This window comes from Adiantum capillus-veneris, chromosome 28, assembly GCF_014529385.1.
Source record: "Adiantum capillus-veneris isolate H3 chromosome 28, ASM1452938v2, whole genome shotgun sequence".
NCBI lineage: Eukaryota > Viridiplantae > Streptophyta > Polypodiopsida > Polypodiales > Pteridaceae > Adiantum > Adiantum capillus-veneris.
In genome coordinates, this window is record NC_140958.1 from 131253835 (window position 1) to 131255595 (window position 1761).

Consider the following 1761-nt stretch of genomic DNA (forward strand, 5'->3'; position numbering starts at 1 on the left):
TGACTGGTTTCAAACACAGTTCAGTTTACAGTTAAAGGCAGAGTCAAAGAAAGGGATTCTGCCATCATGTTTGTACTATTATTGTACTTGTAATGCAATCTCCAACTTGTATGATACCATTACAAAACCATTAAATTGCCGCCTTTATACAACCAGTTTATTTAAAACGTAAGGACATGTAGTGATTCAAAGGGATAAACAAATACATTTTTATATTTTAAAAAGGATGTTTGGACAAAAAATTTAAATAAACTCATTGCTATAGCTCAAAAGGCACACTATTGTAGATAGACTCACTAACATCAAGTGATATTGTATATAGTTTTGAGTTGTTGGGATGGGGTATCATGGGGATTTTGATTGCCCGAACAAGATGTGAATATATGAACACCTCTGGCTTTTTGTCCAAAAGCTCGTAGGTCTTCTCATCTATCATACAATATTAAAACACTCTGATAGCATAGGATCCTCGCCCAATGATATTGCCCTAGTCATCTTTAGCGTCTGAATGAAACTCCTCAATAGCTGCAGTGCATTTCACAATATAGAAATCCACTTTTTCTTCATTGTCATTTGGTGCGGGAACAACAAAATTATCACCAACAATAAGAGCTTGACTGAGGGTGTCATAGTGTCCTTCATACGCTGCATCCTCATTTATTTCGTCATCATCGTCTTCCCCTTCTTCTGTAGGCTCCAAAATAAGGTATGTCCAGAAAGGAACGTGTGACTTGCTCACACATCTCCTCCACTTTTCTTGTTTACATGCACTACAGAAACAAGACAGTGAACGTGTTCTCAAAGCAGTTGTATCATGCTCTGAATATGCAGAAACAGAGTGCATTGAGCGGGTATTTTTTACAGCCTTCACATCCCATTTTTTTCCCCTTTTGACATCCCCCAATTCAATCACCCAAAATATCCTGCTTACATAACGGGCGTGGGCCGGATGCATAGATGGCTGTAGCACCATTTGACAAGGTCCGTCTCAATAATGCCACAACATCTGCAGCATAGTCTATCTTTGGGTAGTTTGGCTGCAATTGGTATTGAGTTAAAGACCTTTTTATCACTGCTCCCGTACCGTCGTGTTCTCCCTTTCCATGGCCGGATCCACAAAAGCTCCAAGATATTTTCCATCCCGTAAAAACACCGTATCTGTATTTTATTCAATGGATAGAAGAAGATTAATATACTCTTGGCACGATAAAATTACCAAAAAAAACACGTATTATAATATTACTGATGTTAGACAAGCATTTTATTACAACTTTAATGCCAATATTATAGGTATCTATATTAAAACCACCTTCAGATAATGTTTGTTAGAACATGGTATACATGGCAAGGAAATAGAATGGTCTTCTTGCTTTGAATTGTGAAGCTGCTCCATCAAACCATACCCAATGACGCCTTATGTTTAGACCAAATTGCTTTAGCCATTCTGCATGTTTCAGAAAACAGTGTTGAACAAAATGTGTGTCATGTTGCTTGTCATCTGAAATGAAGAAGTGAATTTTCTTATGGATGTCACCTGCATAATATAAAAATCATAAATTATTGAAGGCTTAATACAAAATAAATAGTATTGATCTAGGGTGATGTCGTTACCTGCAATTCATAAATATGTTATGTGCACAAAAATAGTTCCTTGATTAGAATACCAGTGCATGGACTGAATCTCATTTTGTTCTTTGAAACTATAATTTTCAGCAAATTCAACAACTGACACAACAACATCTTCTGGAAAGCTTTGTATAC

The 1761-nt window shown here is 36.6% G+C and overlaps 1 protein-coding gene across 1 annotated transcript; it reads right to left on the reverse strand.

The window, feature by feature from the left end:
* Window positions 1-905: 905 nt before the first annotated feature.
* On the reverse strand, window positions 906-1393 carry LOC147421319 (uncharacterized). The gene is made up of 3 exons (XM_086504627.1): window positions 1342-1393; window positions 1085-1158; window positions 906-1037 (listed from the first exon to the last, which is right to left on the reverse strand). The coding sequence occupies exons 1-3, from the start codon at window positions 1391-1393 to the stop codon at window positions 906-908; spliced, it is 258 nt and encodes an 85-aa protein (XP_086360753.1).
* Between the last annotated feature and the right edge of the window lie 368 nt (window positions 1394-1761).

Bases quoted from the DNA above. Each gene is read 5' to 3' on its own strand.
- LOC147421319 (XM_086504627.1), bottom strand. From the start codon at position 1,393: ATGGAGCAGCTTCACAATTCAAAGCAAGAAGACCATTCTATTTCCTTG. The intron at 1,159-1,341 runs GTATACCATGTT...AATAAAATACAG, and splicing joins CCATTCTATTTCCTTGCCAT to ATACGGTGTTTTTACGGGAT. The intron at 1,038-1,084 runs GTACGGGAGCAG...TACCAATTGCAG, and splicing joins TGGAAAGGGAGAACACGACG to CCAAACTACCCAAAGATAGA.